General features: G+C 32.7%; 1 protein-coding gene across 2 annotated transcripts; it reads left to right on the top strand.

Moving 5' to 3' along the window:
• The first annotated feature begins 2,025 nt into the window (after positions 1-2,025).
• Positions 2,026-10,596, top strand: LOC129294277 (kinesin-like protein KIN-4C). Of its 2 annotated transcripts, none has more exons than XM_054932498.1 (28): positions 2,026-2,154; positions 2,321-2,484; positions 2,660-2,803; positions 2,938-3,090; positions 3,167-3,411; positions 3,525-3,664; positions 3,897-4,021; positions 4,399-4,435; positions 4,532-4,623; positions 4,708-4,824; positions 4,910-5,023; positions 5,142-5,225; positions 5,311-5,518; positions 5,822-5,925; positions 6,132-6,230; positions 6,312-6,425; positions 6,503-6,619; positions 6,733-6,813; positions 6,912-6,983; positions 7,066-7,159; positions 7,241-7,272; positions 7,462-7,547; positions 8,136-8,207; positions 8,320-8,544; positions 8,680-8,824; positions 9,119-9,208; positions 9,298-9,834; positions 9,922-10,596. In XM_054932498.1, the coding sequence occupies exons 2-28, from the start codon at positions 2,350-2,352 to the stop codon at positions 10,342-10,344; spliced, it is 3,885 nt and encodes a 1,294-aa protein (XP_054788473.1). In that variant the 5' UTR covers positions 2,026-2,154; positions 2,321-2,349; the 3' UTR covers positions 10,345-10,596. The 2 variants fall into 2 exon arrangements, with proteins under 2 accessions (XP_054788473.1, XP_054788474.1); XM_054932499.1 differs by having other exon boundaries at positions 8,680-8,812.
• The last annotated feature ends 6,713 nt before the right edge of the window (positions 10,597-17,309 follow it).

The raw sequence follows: 17,309 nt of genomic DNA on the forward strand, positions 1-17,309 counted from the left end.
ACATACTCCAATAGTTAGTTTTTTGGGAGAGAATAATGGTCATATGATAAAGTGATATTAAAACTAGACTTGAGTTTACTTAGTTAGTAGGTCACCCATGACAGGAATGTTATAGATTAATCAAAAAAGTTATGTTCCACGTCAAAGGGATTTGGGGGGGGTATTCACTATATAAGCAAGTGTATTGTATACTCCAATAAGCTAGTTTTTTGAGTGTTCTAGAATCGATTTATAGAAAGAACATTATTACCTCATTTATATTTATCTCTAATAACCTTAACCCAGACCCTAATTTTATACCATAAGGTTGGTTTTGACATCCAAAAAATCTTAAGCATCCACGCTCTTGCCTTTCCCCCCTCGGTTGAAACCTATCTCAATTCTCAAGCAATCAGGTAAGTTTTCCTTTTATCATTAGAGCTACCCAAGAGATAGGTCCAAAATGATTCTCAATAGTATCAACTATCATGAGCGAATTATGGATGAAAGTAAAAAAGTAACTTGCACTGAATAATTGGGGATTGCAAATAAAAGAGCTAGCTTACTTGCAAGGGACAAATTGGAAGAACATTCACAAAGACTTCCTTTTGTTAGAGACTGTCTAGCTTTGATACCATGTTCGCTATAGTGTGTCTACAAATCACACTAGAAAATATGAAATGCAATATTCACTATCTGAAATAATACCATTGCATTAATTTGAACAATCATAGAAAACAAGTATTTATACAAATATCATTGAGGATGCAAAAGACTAAAATAACCTCAATAGGTGACTAACAATATAAACCAACAAACACAGGAAAATATACAAAATTACATATCTTCAACGCACCATGTTGCAAAGACTTGTTGGTCAATGTCTCAAGGTCGTTCTTTGAAATGAGAACAATAAGCATTCTACTGTTCGCTTCACAATATGAATAACTTTACTATCAAGTGCCTATCCATCTCAATTGCCGGGCACTGCCCTTTGTTGCACAGTCGTGTCTGTTGCCACTATTTACTATGGGCCATGCATTAAATTCATTTTGATATATATTTTTGTTTAATTTAAAAATAAAAATTGAATTACATGGTTTTCCAAACAAAACTAGACAAGAGCCGTCACACTACATTTTCTTATATTGATATCTTTGCAAGTAATCAAAGGACATTGTACATGAAACTTTTATTGTTCTGTCATCTGTGTTCTTTTTAAAAAACTCGAAGTCAAACAAGAAGAAATATTAGTGTTAAAAATATCAAGAGAAAACAAAGTATTTCATTCATACAACTCTCTCTCTCTCTCTCTCTCTCTATATATATATATATATAAAGTTAAGCTATCCAACTCGGGTCAAGAAAAATAAAAGTGGATCATTAACATGAGAACAGATATTATAAAGATGGGAAGATTTCTCTGTCCAAAATTAATAACCAGGCATACTAATACTTCTTTCAATGATAAGGAGTCTAGTTAAAACAGATACATATACATACTCCTATGTATATGATTTTTTTATGGAACACACACTTGCACTGCCCCATCTCTGTTTTCATTAATTCTTCACAATCTTTAATTTCTTAAATGAATTTTTAAATATTTTTAGTACAAAGGCAAAAAATCATATCTATTAATTGATTATTTTTTTACTTTTAAAATTAAATGGACTATATATAAGTGATTCAAATGTTATGGAAGATTTTTTTTTTTATTGTTTTCCTCTTTAAATAAAGTAAATTAATCTTGATAGTAAAAATTGACTTGGTTAACTAAAGTAACAGAATTTATAGACCGGTTGGGTTGGTGCCGAAGGCCTTAGATAGAAAGAAATTCAGAATTATCCAATTTTAGTGAGGTTCCCCCTGTCCCCGTAGATTTTAATCTAATTTCCCTGTGCTTGCAGCCGCAGCCGCTGACTATACCGTTAGACTCAAGATGTTGCCCGTGAGGTGCACGTGACCACTGGATTTGAATTCGGACGCGAGCGCCTATATCTCAAATTCAATTCAATAGAAACCCGACACGTCCAGATTCAAAATTGCGGTCTCAGAACCTCTGGTTCAAAAACGAAACGCAAAGCCCTTCGTCGGTCGTCCTTCCTCGCAGGAACCCTTTGTCGGCTTTCCAATTCCGTTCTCTCACTTTTGCTTACTTCGTCAATCTCGAAGGTAAGCTCGGAGCCAACTCCATTCGGGTTTCTGACGGAAATTTTCATTCTCTCACACGCTTATATTTTTCAACCAGCGCTCATCTAATTGTTTTGACCTGATAACATGTTGAAATTCAATTTAACATGTTTCGATTGAGTTAATTGTGTTGGTTCGTGATTATAAGGTTTGCCGGACGGATTGAGATTTTCAGACATGGAAAACTCAGATGGGAAGAATGCAGATTCAACCCAATGCGTGCGAGTTGCAGTTAATGTTCGGCCTCTGATTACATCGGAGCTTCTACTTGGTTGCACAGATTGCATTTCTGTTGTTCCTGGTGAACCTCAGGTACTACATTTATTCCACTTCTCTTCAGCTGATGATATTCTATATCTCTGTCTTTCGTTACTTGTTACGATGCTAATTCTTTGGCTGTGTTGATGTTTATATATATATATATATATATTTTAATCTACATGGGAATTATAAACTTGATGCCTGGCTGTTGTTTGTTGCTCGTTAGGTGCAAATTGGATCTCACGCATTTACCTATGATTATGTTTATCATGGTTCGAAGTCGCCTTCTACAGTATATGATGATTGTGTGGCTCCGCTGGTTGATGCACTATTCCATGGCTATAACGCCACAGTTCTTGCATATGGCCAGGTATATATTCATGCATTGTCGGTATTGCTTTGATGATGATGGAATTTTTATTTGCCCAGTTTTGTTCTATTGTATGTTGTCTACAAATTTAATTGAAGCATGATAAATGTTATATTTTTTTGTCACTATGTAAGACGGGATCGGGGAAAACATACACAATGGGCACCAATTATACTGGGGAAGGAAGTAATGGCGGGATTATACCCAAGGTCATGGAAAATATATTCAAGAGAGTTGAGGCCGTGCAAGCCTCAACAGAATTTTTGATTCGAGTATCATTTATAGAGGTACAGAAAACTGATTATTTCATGACTCTGACTCATTCATTCAAAATTTGACCTACTTTATAATTACAAATGACAGATATTTAAAGAAGAGGTTTTTGATTTGCTTGATCCAAATTCTTCAAGAGGGGAAGCTGCATCTATTGCAAAGCCTGCTGTGCCGACCAGAGTTCCCATACAAATAAGAGAAACAGTGAATGGAGGAATAACACTTGCTGGTGTGACTGAGGCTGAAGTTAAGACAAAGGAAGAAATGGCTTCCTATCTGTCCCGCGGTTCATTATCCCGCGCCACTGGTAGTACCAATATGAACAGCCAATCAAGGTGAAATGCCATGGACAATTCTGTTTCACTCTTTCCTTTGTGACTTATCTTTCACGGTTTGCTTGTGGAAAACTATATCATAATTGATTGTGTGTATTATATGCTTTTTCCAGTCGTTCACATGCTATATTCACAATAACAATGGAGCAGAAGAATGGCAATGATATCTTATGTGCGAAACTTCATCTAGTGGACCTTGCTGGGTCTGAACGTGCCAAAAGAACTGGTGCTGATGGCATGCGCTTGAAGGAAGGTAATCTTGTCGTATAAGGATAACATGATTTTAGGAGCATGAATAGAATTAAAACAAACAAAATCGATTTCTTGCTGTCTTTTTACGGCCCGTAACTTTCTACCTTTAGCCTGACTTGAATTTCAAATTTGATGTAAATATAACCCTTTAGCTGGCTGAGTTATACGTGCATGGAATTTTTGCTTTAAATTGTTAGTTGTTAATTTTTCACTAATCTATTTTTTGGGTTTAGGCATTCATATCAACAAGGGTTTATTGGCTCTTGGGAATGTAATAAGTGCCTTGGGGGACGAAAAGAAGCGGAAAGAAGGTGGTCATGTGCCATATCGTGATAGCAAATTAACTCGCCTATTGCAGGTAAATACTACATATGTCTAAAACTAATTTACACTTGTATAATTTCCTTCAAAACTTCGCCTTGCTTATCAAGGATGTGTTCCTTTTTATATGGTGTAATGATTTTAGAAATAATAGCAAGATATATAAATGAAATTTATTTATTTCCTGTTTATTCATCAGTAAAGATCATAGATCATGGGCCAACTACTTTTATTTGATGTATCATTCGAACTCTTGAAATGGAAGTATCATGTGGGAAGTAGGTCGCTGTATTGAAATTTCTACCCTGATTCCTGGCTATGATAGAACAGCTTTATTGTTTGTGTTCAACATGTCATATTAATGTCAAGGATCAACATTGTATAATGATATGTACTTTGAAATTGGATATTTAGGATTCTCTCGGAGGAAATAGCAAAACGGTGATGATAGGTATATACTCAATCGATGACAGTTTACTAATTTAAACTTTTATCCTTTGTAATTACATATACCTTTTGACTTTTTAATTTGTCCCGAATGTTGTAGCATGTGTTAGTCCTGCTGATACTAATGCCGAGGAGACATTGAACACTTTAAAGTATGCAAATCGTGCTCGTAACATTCAGAACAAGGCCATTGTAAGCATTTGCATCGATCTTCTTTATCTTTTATTCTCATGTGCGTGAAGTCGTTTGATCATTTTGACTTCTTTGTTTTTTAAGATTAATCGGGATCCAGTGGCAGCTCAAGTTCAGGCATTGCGGAATCAAGTTGAACAATTGCAAGCTGAACTTCTATTTTACAGAGGTGACGCTAGTGGACCATTTGAGGAACTTCAGGTACATTATTATCACTATTCTAAAAAGTGTGGGTTCCTTATTGATTGGTTATTATTTACACGTCCAATGTCTCTAAAATTTTCAGATTCTGAAGCATAAAATATCTTTACTTGAATCAAGCAACGCCGAGCTACAACGAGAAGTTCGAGAACGCAGATTAGCTAGTGAGAGTTTGATGAAGAGAGCTTTTGATGCTCAGGTGTTCCATTCATCCTTGATGTTCTCAGTTATCATAGAATTTTAAATTCGTTTGCAATAAATTCTTGGTGTTTATCATCAAGTTCTTGAATCTCATATATGGCGTTGGACATTTGCAGGTTGAAAAGGACCAGTTGATCATGAAAGTAGAATCAATTAGGAATGGTAAATCTTGGGATGAGATTGAGTCAAATTCGACCCAGGTCATCATGCTTCTAGTCCTTACTAAAATTATAACTTTTTGATAAATTAGATCAGTCCTTGACGCATGTTCGAAATCATTTGTAGGATTATGACTTGGTGAAATCTTATGTATCAAAAATTCAAGAATTAGAACGAGAATTGTTGCGCTTAAAGAGTTTGAACAATAAAAAATCAAGCCGTTATGTTGATTGGATTGATGAAGATGATGATGGATTCAGATCAAAGAATGCAGTATTTGCCTGTGGTGGTGGGTATTCACCTGATTGCGATGCCAAAGCTGTGGACATATTAGGTAACACATCTGGAATTTCCTTATGAAAAAAATAGTACTGTGCGTTATATTTTTTCATTCTTTTTAAATTGAGTGTTGATGCTTGGGCCAGCTAGAATGTTAAATTTTTTGGTTAATTTTGCTTTGGTTGAAACAGTGCATTTAATTTTTGATATATTGAATGAACTAATTTATCCAAGTTAGTATACAATAACGTGACTTCAAATACCCATAAAAGCTGTATTTGCATTTTTATTTTCTCGGTAAGGTTGATATTTAACCTTAGAAGTACCAATTGAAGATATTTCTTTCACGTTAACACAGATGATGACACGGAAGATGATGCAAAGGAGCTGGAGCACTCCTCCCTTCAACAAAAGTTGGATATGGAGCTCAAAGAATTGGACAAGAAACTTGAGCAGAAGGAGGTAAAAACTACCTTTTCTAGTTTGATATTCATAAGGTTTTCTAACATTTTGTGCTGAACCTTTTTTTTTGCCTAGTTTAATATATTCAAATTTGAGCCCATGCTTTGAAATTGCTTAGATGGAATGAATTATATATTTACAGCGATACTGTTTAAGGAAAAAATTGAATATTGTGATGTGATTCTATTTTTATCTTGTATTCGAAGGCTGAAATGAAGCGGTTTAATAGTCCTGATACTGCAGTTCTTAGACATCATTATGAAAAGAAACTTTTGGAGTTAGAGCACGAGAAGAAAGTGCTGCAGGTATTTGCTCTGTCTTATGCTTACTGAATTCAGGCTTTCTTATGTTTATTCCAAAAACTCTAATCCTTGTATTATTGGCAGAAAGAAATTGAGGATCTCAAGTGTAACCTCTCAAATATTCCATCATCTCCTGATGATGGTGCTCAAAAGTTGAAGGAGGAATATCTTCAAAAGTTGAATGCTCTTGAAGCACAGGTGAAGTTCTTTTCTCTAAATGAAGCCCCATCTCTCAGTGGCCACACTTTCTCGTGAACTAATATTGTGCTGTTCAGGTCGCTGAGCTGAAAAAGAAACAAGATGCTCAAGCTCAACTCTTGAAACAAAAACAAAAAAGTGACGAGGCATCAAGACGTCTTCAGGATGAGATCCAGAGAATAAAATCCCAGAAGGTGCAAAGATTTTGTGATTAGAACAAGTTTTCAAGTTACAAGAAACTGTTTTTTTCTGCCAGCGATACTGGTAATCATGCTCTCTCTTTTTTTCTGTTTCTTTTAACACTTAGGTACATCTGCAGCAAAAGATTAAGCAAGAATCTGAGCAATTTAGGCTATGGAAAGCTTCACGTGAAAAGGAGGTTCTCCAGGTAAATGTTAACTTTTACGAGTTTCCTTTCTAGGTCTTATAATCAGCCATGATTGTGACCTTATACGAGACCTTATACGCGTTTAAATAAACAATCAGCTTAAGAAAGAAGGGAGGAGGACTGAATATGAGATGCACAAGCTGTTAGCATTGAATCAGAGACAAAAGATGGTGAGTTGGGGTCAAATTCATTCTCTGTTATGGTTCGTTGGACTCTGCTTATTCCCACCATTTATATATTTACTTGTTTTAGGTATTGCAAAGGAAGACAGAAGAAGCTTCCATGGCTACAAAAAGGCTAAAAGAACTGTTGGAGTCTCGAAAGGCTTCATCACGTGAAAATACTGGTTAGGAACTTTAATGTGATCAAAAGGTTTTCCCCCCTATACACAGTCTCGAAAAGCTCATTTGTTGTCTTTTATACATAGGTACTGGAGGTGCAAATGGCCCTGGAGTTCAGGTACTTAATGATGCATTTGCACGCAAGGATTAAATTGCCTTTGAAGCATTGATTAGAACTTGAATTTTTATGAATATTAGTAGAGTTATTAGAGGCATCATGATGCATAATTTATTATGACAAGAAAGTTAACGGTTGATTCGAGTTCTAGAAAGCATCTAATTGGCTTTTTTTTCTTTTTATTTGAAGGCTTTAATGCAGTTAATCGAGCATGAGCTTGAAGTCACTGTTCGAGTGCATGAAGTCCGTGCAGAATATGAGCGTCAAATGGAGGAGTATGTTTTATTTTCTTGTCTAAGATTCTTTGAAAAATTGAGAGCTTAAGAAAGAGTACTGGAAGAGCGAAATTCCCAACTAAATTTATGGGCATGAGTTGGAACTGCGTGGTCAGTCACATGACTCACAGTTAATAGCTTTAAAAGCCCCTATATGATGGAAATTAGTAGTCTCCAAATTTTATAAAAAGAAATAATAAATACGATCCAACTATTGTTGGCCAAAAAGAAAATGATCGAACTACTGTCTTCAAAATGATTGTTGGATGGAAGTTTAAGAGAGTATAACTTGGTAGGCTTGTGCAGTTTCTAAGTCCGTCTTCAAAATGATTTTAATGACCTTGATTCTGGTCCCAGGTGGTTGTGCAAATATGATATTTTGCAATGAAAACTGTGCCAAATTAAGTAGTTTGAGGTTAAGGTGAATACCTATTCACTTTGGGTTGCTGTGTAGCAATGTTGTGGCACGGAATAATATTTCTTGAAGCTTGCTATATGCTTAGATCGTTTTCCCCTCTCTTTTCTGTCGCTTCTAGATAAGAGTTATGGTTCATAAAAGTATTTGCTTATTACTTTTTTCAATTTCAGGAGGGCTAGTATGGCCAAGGAGATCAGTAGGTTAAAGGAAGAAAATGATATCCTGAAACAAAACGATACGAGGTGAATAGCCTTGCAGCGATGTATTTCTTTGATTGATAGATTTGATGATTGTGCCGTCTGGTGGTTTTCTCAGTAACAATTTGTGATTTACAACCTCTCTTCCTTGATGTAGTGATTGCATATCAATGTCTCCGGGTGCAAGAAAATCAAGGATTTTTGCTCTTGAAAACATGCTTGCTGCTACTTCTACAACTCTGGTGTCTATGGCATCTCAGTTATCGGAGGCAGAAGAGCGTGAACGTGTTTTTGGTGGTAAAGGACGTTGGAACCAAGTCCGGTCGCTCGTTGATGCCAAGAATTTGATGAATTATTTGTTCAATGTAGCATCTTCCTCCAGGTTTTTGCAAGTCATTACTCATCTTACGTTCAATGATATAAATTCGATTCCTTCATATTTCAGTTTTATATGAAGCAAACCTGACGTTGCCTTTTGTCATGTGTGGCCTTTGTTTTTCTGTTACTTTCTTCTCAGGTGTTTATTGCGAGATAAAGAAGTTTCCTGTAGAGAGAAGGACATGGAAATACGAGATCTGAAAGAGAAGGTCGTTAGTCTAAGCTGTTCACTCCGTCAGATGGAAATGCAGAAAGCTGAACTTCTTCATCAGGTGAAGTTACAGGTTAGTGTGTAAAATATGATGAGTGATGCCTACTTTCCATTTTCCCCTTGTTGGGCCACATTCTTCGCGGAAAACATTATGACCTATGTAATAACATAAATACTTGTGCACTGCCTCTTAGCTTTATGTAAATAACTGTGCAATACAAACTGCGCTGCGGTCAAAATATTTCTCCTTCCCAAATATGTGCACCCATTAAAAATTTAAAAACTACTTTAGCCTTTGCCGTTCCAATTATTAGTATCTTCTTTGCCTCCTTTAAATTCTTACCAAATAATTTAAGCCGAATGACAGGGTGTAGCTTTGAAGCAATACTCAGAATCTGGAGGGAATACAGGATTTTCTAACAATGTTGGCGGACATAAGTATGACCTACGCAAACCGGTATTCCTAATCTGCATAACTTTCTCTCTTGTTCTAATGAATGGCTCGTTGGACGTCAATTAATCGTCTTTAACTTATCCTGATTTCAGGAAAATCGTCGGTCTACTATTTTACTTGAAGACATGGATTTATGCGACATGGATTCAGACGAATATGATGTGGGTGTGGATGAAACAGATGATGAGTGGGTTGCGTCAGGAAAATTAAGGGTCAAGAAGAGGAATTCCAAAAGTGGACGGTCAAGCTGGGAGAATAGCCAGCCAAGTTATGAAACTCCAAATGTCCACGACAATTTTGTCTCGGGAGAAGCATATATTTGCTGCACCTGTTCGAAACTTTCATCTTGTAAGACATCAAAATGCCAGTGCAGATCAAAGGGCAACAGTTGTGGAAGATCTTGCGGTTGTATAGAAACAAAATGTGCGAACAGAGGATTAATCTTGAATAAGGAGCCAGCTCAACCAGAAATTGTTGAAGGTACTGGTAATGGTTTTAATAGTGATGAACCAGACAGTGACCTTGCCAGTCAGGGTGCAGAGTTACTTCAAAGTGCACTAGCCAAAAAGTCTACAGAGACAAATAGTGATCATGGGCCCAGAAAGCCTCTCGCTGACATAGGAAATACGGTAGTGTGCTTCAGTTTCCTAACCTTTGATTTTACTGACATATATCTGGATCTCTTTGTTAACCATTGCTGTGTATATTTGCTGCAGGAGAAATCCCATGGGCCGAGGCCTAATCAGAGGAAGAAATGGCGCAAGTCTACAATACTTCTTGTTTCAGATCCACCACCTCATCCACAGCCTGAGAATCCTGAAGCCACCGGAAAACAAAACAATAGCAATAGCGAGGCAAATGATTCTGTGAACTCACGTCCAAATATCCCATTATCTAGACCAGAAAATGCTGCCGTTGCTCCTAGAGCCGAGGGCGGTTTTACAGAGGCGGACATAACTTTGAAAATTCCACGGGCCATGCGAAAGGCTGCGCCGTCAAATGGCGGCGCCATATTGTGGGACAGGAATGCTGGTAAGCCAGAGGAGTCTGTCGCAACAAAGAAAGAGTCCGATGCTATTGACACGAGAAGTCCGATCCGGCCCAGACGAACATCGGAGAAAGAGAACCATGGACGTTAATTTTTAATTACATTTCTTGCGCGCTGTTAACCATGTTTATACCAAAAGCATACAATTTATGACCAATCTGTTTGAAGTGTGTCCGTGGCCTTAGGTGACCAGGATGCATGTTATTCTTCACGAGTAGATGAATTGCTCAGTTTTCTTCGATTTGTAGGCAACTTTCTTTTTCAAAAGCTGTATTTCGCGGTAGAACTCCACCTATAGATATCAATTTTAAATAATTAATTTAATTTAATATTGGACTTTTAACTATGATAAGAGTTACGTGATGGAAGAATGAATAATTTTGAGCAAGCAATTCGATATTCCTGATGATATTATAAGATAAAATGTGATAAGGGGTATTGGAATCAATAAATGGAAAATCACTCTAAAGTCTCCACAATAATTGTAATTATCTTGAAGTCCTATCAATTGCACAGATGCCTATAAGATTTTAAGGGACTTAGATGTGATTAAATTTTTGTGCAATGATGAAAAAGACCATGCGAGGTCCCTGAATTAGCTTGATGACCAAATTCCTTTATGTGTGGATCAACATTCTACAAGTGATTAAGAGCCTTTTGAGTCTATGATCTCAATAATCCAAGAAGGTTGAATTATTGAGATCCTAGATCCAAGGGTCAAAGCTAGGATGAATTATTGACTAAATTAGGTGGAAGATTCCCCCCTGATTATCATATCCCTCCATACCCATATAAATGTGGCCCGTGCTTTTTCCCACAAGACCAGCTATATCTGATTTAAAATTAAGTGATAAACACTAACACGATACTTCAAACGTATTTGTAGGGTTTTAGATTGAAAACTTCCTGAATAATGATTTAAGCGAGATGGGCACGAAGAGGCACACCGAAATCCACTATCACAACCAGGCATCGATTTCAATGCTAGAGCTGTATTCTTGGTGTTGATGAGAAGAATATCATTGGCAGAAGGACAAGCCAGCTTGGGACTTAACTAAACAACGATAAATCTTAGCTCTTGGATTACGATCTCTAGAAAAGTAAGCATCCTCAGTATGTTAATGTTCATGTGGTTTATGGGATGGGTTTGATTTAGTTGGAGTGAAATACGAGTTTATGGGAATGGAGGTGGTTTTCCTACGAGGAACATATTGTTCTTTGCTTTCTGTTCTTTTCAGTGATAATCCGGTGAGTGCTTCCAATGTGAGAAGGTCAGAATGAATGAGAAATGTGGGAGCTGATCATAGAAACCTCATCGAGATTTTTTCCATCATTTCACCAAAAAAATAATAATTACAACTAAGTTCTTTGACACCTTACAAGCGTTTGTACAAATTGGTGGGATCTTATGGTGATTACAATTGTTACAGGAAACATTGGAGTGATTTTCTGTTAAATAAATTGGATCGAACATTTTTTTCAAAGTAAAATATAAGATAAAATTTGGTGTATTTAATTTTAATTTGAATAATGTAAATCAAGAAATATATAAATTCTTCCTCTATTAAAAAATGTTGAGCATTTTTAATTAAATCCCACTTTCAATAACTTAGTTAAATATTTTTAAATTAATACCATATTTTTATATTTTTTTTTAATAGAACGTTCTACTTAAAAATAAATATAAAATAATTTAGTTTTTAAGAGCATTTTTAGAAAAAATATATATTAATTATATCTTTAAATATTAAAAATATTTTATTTTTTAATATCAAACCCTTTAAAAATGTCATGCATCTTGAGCGGAGAGACTATTGACCATGAAAATAAAAAAGAACAAGCTTGGTGATTAGTGAAGTTTAAATAATGATTTCGTGTGGGAGGTAAATGTAATAATTTGCAATTTAGTTTTCGGCCAAAAAACAATTTGCAATTTAATGTATGTTTAGAGATTTGTTAGTCTGCGTTAAAACGGTTGAAAGTTGTAAAAAGCTTATTTTTAAGGGTAAAATATATAAAATCTCTTTAAAGTTTGAAGTAATTGCACATGATTGTTCTTACTTTCTATCCTTTAAAATTAAATTCCTTAACTTTTAATTTTATTCTTTAAAACCCCTTATCATTAATTAATTATTTTTTAGTAATGTAATTACTGTCATGTCATATTAATGCAATACACATAACACATAAAAAAATATTTTTTATTGTTTTTAATACATTTTAAGGAGATGTAAAATTATAATTTTAATACACATGACGATGTTCTTATTTTTTTTAACTGAATAACATTATTTTCATTGTTTATAGTAATACAATTTAAGAGAAAAAATTTTTATATTAAACAAATAAAAACATATACTTCCTCCATTTAAAAATATAATACATTTTTAATTTTTTGACATATAATCATTGCCTTTTTTCAATAGTACCCTTATTGATAATGATTTTATATTTATTGTAGGGTGTTTAATAAGGATAAATATGAAAAGATAAGATTAGTTTAAAAGTAGGTAACTATTTTATTAGGGAGTAAGATTCGATTAAAATGCCTTATATTTTTAAACGGAGTGAGTATATAAAAGATGCCATTGATAGGAGTCATATAAATTTTTTTATCCGCTTTGTTTATTGTTTCATACTCTTATTTGTTTGTAGTTGTTATTTTCTCCTTTGCATGAAGCATCCATTATTTATTCATGCAAAAAAAATTTATTGATATGTTATAAATGGAATGTGTGCAGCTTTTGAACAAGATTCTTTTTTTGCTATTGTTGTTTTGTGTCAATTTCATTAAAAATAACTTATGAAATATTCAAGATTTTAAAAATCAGATCGGTCATTGAACTGGATAAGACACTAGTTTAAGGGTTAATGGTTGGACTGTGATCGAATCATTTATCAATTAATAATTATATTTAAGATTTTATATGTCAAATATTATATAAGAAACATTTTATCAATATTTTTTACACTTTTTAATGAAATATCATTTTACTAGTATATACAATTAGCAAGAAAATTTAAGATTAGGTATTTTAGAGGCTTATTAAAACTAAATTTGGAAAATAAAATTTATAAAAAAATATAGATAAATAATCAGAAGTATAAAAAAAATTAAAGATTTATGTCTGCATTGAAAAAATTATTTAAAAACTAAGTAAAATGAACCAATAAAAATCAAAGAAACAATGGATAGAAAAAGAAGGAGAAGCAGCGTACATCTCAGGCATCACAGTGTTGCGTTTGTATTGATTCTACTACCAACAGAAAGTCTCACATCGTCTAAATGCAGAGGAGTTACAGGGAGAGAGGTGCATAAAATGGGGAAGCAAATGGCGCTTTCGTTAGCGTGCAAGTGAGCATGTGAGGGTGAAATATGATTCCTTCAGAGCAAATTGTAATTTGGGGCCCGGTGGTGCAATTAAGGATTTTCTTTTTATCCGGTTCAAGACTAAAATCGTTTCGATTCTGCCGGTTCATCCAGTCTTTGACTGGTTTTGCCTGTCTTTGATCAGTTTGGTTGAGTCCAGCTTTTAGGATTGAACTAGACTGGATTGGTGGCTGGGTGGTTGAACCGATCGATCCAGTTTAATTTTTAAAACACCGAAAATATCATAATTTTATTGTATTGAAAAAATTAATTATTTAATTTTTATAATTTTAATTTAATTTTTTAATTTTGACCAGCTATAATTTAATTCTATTTTTAAAGTTTTAATTCAATTTTAAATCAATGTTTAAACTTAGTCTCTTAAAATTTAGTTTTTAAAGTTTTAATCTCTTAAATATTGATATTATATTTTAAAAAATAAAATTTAAATATTAAAAATATTTTAAACTTTTAATATTAATAAAGATTAAAAAGGTTTAACAATATAAAAATATTAGTAATAAATTTTAAAATATTTTTAATATTTATAATTTTATTTTTTTTAAATATAAAGATTAATATTTAAAACCTTAAAACTTCAGAAATTAAATTATAAAAGGTAAAGTTTAGAGACTAATTTACAATAAAATCAAACTTCATAAATTAAATTATAAATGAGTTAAAACTATAAGGATCATAAAATTAATTTTTCCTATTACATTAAAGGATAGATTTTTATTGATATAATTTTTAAATAGTTTTCTTGTATTAAAAAATAATAAAAAATATTTTTTATGTCGTATGCTATGTATTATATTAATCTAATATGACAACGACTATAATAATAAAATAATAATTAATTAATGATAGGGGTTCTTAAAAATAAAATTAAAGGTTAAGGATGTTAATTTAAATATTTAAAGGTGAGGGGAGTTGTAACACCCTCAAATTTACAAACCGATTTTTCGCAAATTATTAATTCAACAAATCATTTTTTTTTTCATTGAACCCTTATCATGGTAGAAAAATTTCTACCATGATACATCCAAGATAATATACCACAGGTCTTAAAATATCTCAAAAAGTAATTAGAACCATGAGGGACAGACATGATCCTCATAGCATGTTATTCAAATTAGGTCATGAATCAAAAGGGACAGACATAATCCTCTTGGACATATAAATGCATTTAATAAAAAGGATTAGAGTTTACATGCTCCATAGACAAGATATGTCCTAAGTTGGCACAAGATACATTGTATAATCCAAAATAAGAGACAACGTAAAAAATGGTGTCTCATACACCATAATTACACCTCTGGTGCTTTTTCGGCCGGATTCGCTCCTATAAAAATATTAACTACGGGGAATGAGACTTAAAAGTCCCAGTAACTAAAAATTAATATGTAATGATGCATGCGGATGTAACTAATCATGCGATTGCTAAGTGGGCACACAAAACATTTAACCGAACAATATTTTCAAACAAACCGAACAAGTATTTAATTGCATGACTGCACCTTATATCCTCCTTTCACCATGCTCGGACGCCAAATCACCCGGCCAAAGGTGAGTTGGACCAAGCGACACGCCACTCATTGGGTCCAATGAGGGCTTACCACGTGGTAATAATTAACCGAACAGAAATTCCCATTAACACCATACATTAAAATACCCTGACAAGTCATGCATCATTCAAATATCCAAACAGGAATATATCCGAACAATAATATCTCATCATGATAAATAAAGATAAATTTTTAACCCACTTGGCAATAATTTCAAACAAGTATATACAGTATTTATTTTTAATAATTCATAATTTTTCCAAACAACAAAACAACACATAACCATTCACAAACACACTCATCACAACACATTAATAATGGTTACCTTGTGTCTTGAATAACAAGTTCCCCTTCACAACTCCTTTTTCACCACTATCTTTGTCAATATAATCTACATAATTATTTCACAATACTATATATTAATTTTACATTAAAATAAATAACTCTAATTTAAATAGTTAGAAAGTCTTAGATCTATAATTCATATTAACATTAATTTAAATTTATGCCTCATTTAACTTCCCAAATTCTTTTCTAAAATTCTCGTACCCTAATAAACTATTTTTTTATCCTCAAATCACTTCTAGTATCACAATTTCATCCTTCTATATTCTAAAAATTCGTCCAAAAATAAATTAAAAATTTTAAAATTATCCTGAAGCCTCAAATCACCTTTCTATAACCTCAAAAATACCTATTCATACTTAAATAAATATTTAATAATTATAGATTTATCCCTATATCTCAGATTCCACATAAATTCAACCATATAGATCTAGATTTTAAGTCAAAAATTCTTAAACATGAGTTTCAACCTCAATAAAATATTCTATAATATTTATTATATCTCTAAGAGTTTCAACCTATATTTTTACTCCATCATATCATCAGATTAACTATCCTATAGAAAAATTCTAATCAGAATATTTACTCTATCCTACAAAATAATCATATCACTAGAAAGCTAATATTATTTAGAAAATAACTATAAAATTAATTTTGTAATTAAATAAATTTTTAAATGCTAATCTAAACAAGAAAGTTAGAACATACCTGAAGAAAAAGAAAATAATCCCCCCTTGCGAGAAAACGCCGAGCAACGTGAGAGGAAGAGAGAAAAATAATATAAAAATGGGATTGTGAGTCCCAAAATTATATTAAACAAAAACTATAGGTTTGAATTTAATTATTCAAACCTTTGGGCCAAAAGTTACAATTTTCTCTAAATTGCATCTTAGCCTCTCATGCTTCCTAATGCACACACCCCCTCCTTTTTATACATGAAGGCACCTCTTTCTTCCCTCATCTAACCAATGTGGGACTTAGAAACAACAACCTTCCACCCCTTTTTTTTTGTTCCTTCTGCCTTCTCTTTTTTTTTCAACACATACATAAAAAAAATTATTTATGTATTATATCTTAACTAAATATTACTTATGTGATTTTAAATTTAAATTTTTAAATTTATAATTAAATACCTAACCATAATATTATTTCTAAATAACCTCAAATAATATAAATTCCTATTATTATCATTTTTTTTCTCAAAACCTAAATTCCACAATTTTTTTATTATATAAAAATTAGGATGTTACAGGAGTCATATGTAACTGTCTCAAAGTTGAGATTTTATGTATTTTAACCTATTTTTAATTATGATTACTAAGGTTTTTAACAATGAAATCCATAAATTTTAGTTATGTAAAAGCTTTTCTTTTAAAATTTTAACCTTTCCTCTCAATGGAGCAACATATAAACTTCTAGACATAATCAATCCGTTCTTATATATAAAAAGTTTTTTAAAATTTTTTTGCCCTTAAATATAAAAAACTACTAGCATATTTTTTAATGAATGAACTATTATATCTTTGTTAAATTGAAAAGAAAAAAATATAAGTATTCTTATCAATTTATTTTAAAAAAAGATTTATTTTTTATTTACAATAATTAGGGGTAAAATTAAAATGTTGTTATGTTTTAAATTAGATAATTAATTTTTATTAATTTGTGTGATTTAATTAAAAATATTTTATATATAAAAATAAAGAGAGTATTTTCTATGCACGTACTCTCAAAGAGCCATTTATAGTAAGTAAATTTTAGCTCCTCTCATTAAGA

This window comes from Prosopis cineraria, unplaced genomic scaffold, assembly GCF_029017545.1.
Source record: "Prosopis cineraria cultivar Desert tree isolate PC_DT_omini unplaced genomic scaffold, ASM2901754v1 PC15, whole genome shotgun sequence".
Lineage (NCBI taxonomy): Eukaryota > Viridiplantae > Streptophyta > Magnoliopsida > Fabales > Fabaceae > Prosopis > Prosopis cineraria.